This window comes from Penaeus chinensis, chromosome 30, assembly GCF_019202785.1.
Source record: "Penaeus chinensis breed Huanghai No. 1 chromosome 30, ASM1920278v2, whole genome shotgun sequence".
Classification (NCBI taxonomy): Eukaryota; Metazoa; Arthropoda; class Malacostraca; order Decapoda; family Penaeidae; genus Penaeus; species Penaeus chinensis.
Window position 1 is genome coordinate 26,684,819 of NC_061848.1, and position 2,500 is coordinate 26,687,318.

The 2,500-nt window shown below is 37.2% G+C and overlaps 1 protein-coding gene across 1 annotated transcript in view; it reads left to right on the forward strand.

Annotated features, from left to right (window-relative positions):
- The window catches only part of LOC125041292 (glutamate receptor ionotropic, NMDA 2B-like), a 40,538-nt gene that overhangs the window by 22,651 nt on the left and 15,387 nt on the right, over window positions 1–2,500 (forward strand). The window contains exon 9 of the mRNA XM_047636129.1: window positions 38–273. Within this exon, the coding sequence (XP_047492085.1) occupies window positions 38–273 (236 nt within the window). The remainder of the gene's footprint in view (window positions 1–37; window positions 274–2,500) is intronic.

A 2,500-nucleotide genomic window follows, 5' to 3' on the forward strand; every position in this document is an offset into this window, starting at 1 on the left:
CGTGTGATTTCTCAAGCGCTGTTCCCCATTCGCGCAGGGGACCTCGAGAGGATCGCCAGGTTCTGGTTCACGGGCGCCTGCAAACCCAACAAGCAGCAGAAGTCCTCGAGCAAGCCCCTGGCCCTCGAGCAGTTCATGTCCACCTTCCTCCTGCTGGGCTGCGGCATCCTGCTCGCCCTCCTGCTACTGGGCCTCGAGCACGTCTACTTCAAGTACTTCCGCCAGTATGTGGCTAGGTCGGAGACGGGCACCTGCTGCGCCCTCCTCAGCATGGTGAGTATTGCTTGCACCGCGGTCCTCGCCTGTGAGCGAGTGCGAGTTATGAGCGGAAATAAATCCTGTCAGACATGGTAAGTATAACTAGTATTCGTAGGAGGTCGAGGATCATTTTGTTCGTTAGCTGTTAAGATTCTATCAATTTCTGTGTAGCTGTGCATATTTGGATATTCAGCGATTTGTAGAGTACGTGTTTTATTGCACTGATAAGTCTATTGTTCTTTTCCACTGAGCCAAAATAAATTGCACCAAAAAAGATCAAACATGATTAGAAGGAAGAAAAAATATGGTAAGTAACGATGAGGCAATATGTCTTGCAATTTCGTCCGGGAATTCAGGTGCGCCGGATGCAATATGATGCAAAAATCTCCTCATTACATTAGTTTACGAGGCAATAATACCTTCATATATCGCAATATTAATGGTTGGACCAACACGATGAGTCGCGTTGCATGCTGTCAGCAAGACTTTATTTAGGATCTGTTAGTCCTGTTTTTTTTGCGTCGTTGCCTTGGAAATTGTGGAATTAGATTACCCTCCCGGGATTTTGAAGAATGCTCATCTCATTTTGAAATCCCCTCAACCCAAGAAGCCCCCACTGATGAAGAAACGCTGTGGCGAGGCACGAACGCCTGCTCCTGGCGACCCTGCCCGCCGCCCATCTCCCGCCGCGTAAAAATGTAATAAGCCGAGATACCTGGAGACACGAGGCGGGCGCGCCAGCACTTACTTCCCATCTCGGGATACTCTGTCCTCGCCGATTCCTGAAGCTTCATCGCGCAGGAGCGAGTCTCCTCTGCCAGGAGGCCGAAGGTGCTCTCGCTTCATTTTCTCGTCTTCTTCTCACTTTCTCTCATTGACTGCGCCTTCCCTCTCCCGCTGCCCTTCATCGCCCGCCTCGATGCCTTCCATGACAGAAAGGGCACTGTCCTCGCGCCCATTCCCAGTGCCGTCGTCACGCAGCGTCCTCAGCCACGCCCATCCGAGGGCCGGAGCAGCGAGGCCCCCAAGGGGACTCGGACCAATCACCCGCGCCAAAGTTAATCAAGCCGACATCAGAGGGCCTCGTCCCGAGCGCGGCTTTGCTGCAGGAGTCCTCGGGCCCACGATGCTGCGCCTTACACACGCAGACGCATGTTTGATATGTGTGTGTATATATGCACATATATATATATATATATATATATATATATATATATATATATATATATATATATGCATATATATATATATATATATATATATATATATATATATATATATGCATATATATATATATATATATATATATATATATATATATATATATATATATATGCATATATATATATATATATATATATATATATATGTATATATATACATATATATATATATATATTCATATTTATATATATATATATATATATATATATATATATATATATATATATATATATGTATATATATATATATATATATATATATATATATATATATATATATATATATATGTGTGTGTGTGTATATATATATATATATATATATATATATATATATATATATATATATATGTATATATATACATATATATATATATATATATATATATATATATATGCATATATATATATATATATATATATATGCATATATATATATATATATATATATATATATATGCATATATATATATATATATATATATATATATATATATATATATATATATGCATATATACACACACATATCAAACATGCGTCTGCGTGTATATATATATATATTTATATATTTATATATGTATATATGTATTTATATGTATATATTTATATATGTTTATATGTATATATATATATATATATATATATATATATATATATGTGTGTATATATATACATATATATATATATATATATATGTATATATACATATATTTATATACATACATGCATACAAACATATACATATATACATATATGTATGTATGTATGTATATATACACACATATATATACGTTTACACACACACACACACACACACACACACACACACACACACACACACACACACACACACACACACATATATATATATATATATATATATATATATATATATATATATAATAACCGGTGCGATTGCCTCCGTCGGTTAGACAGTCAACCTCGGATTCCTCGCAGCTGAACGAAAGCGGAAACTCGGCCGCTCAGAGGAGCCCCGCGGGAGCCTCCGCTTCCTCTGAAA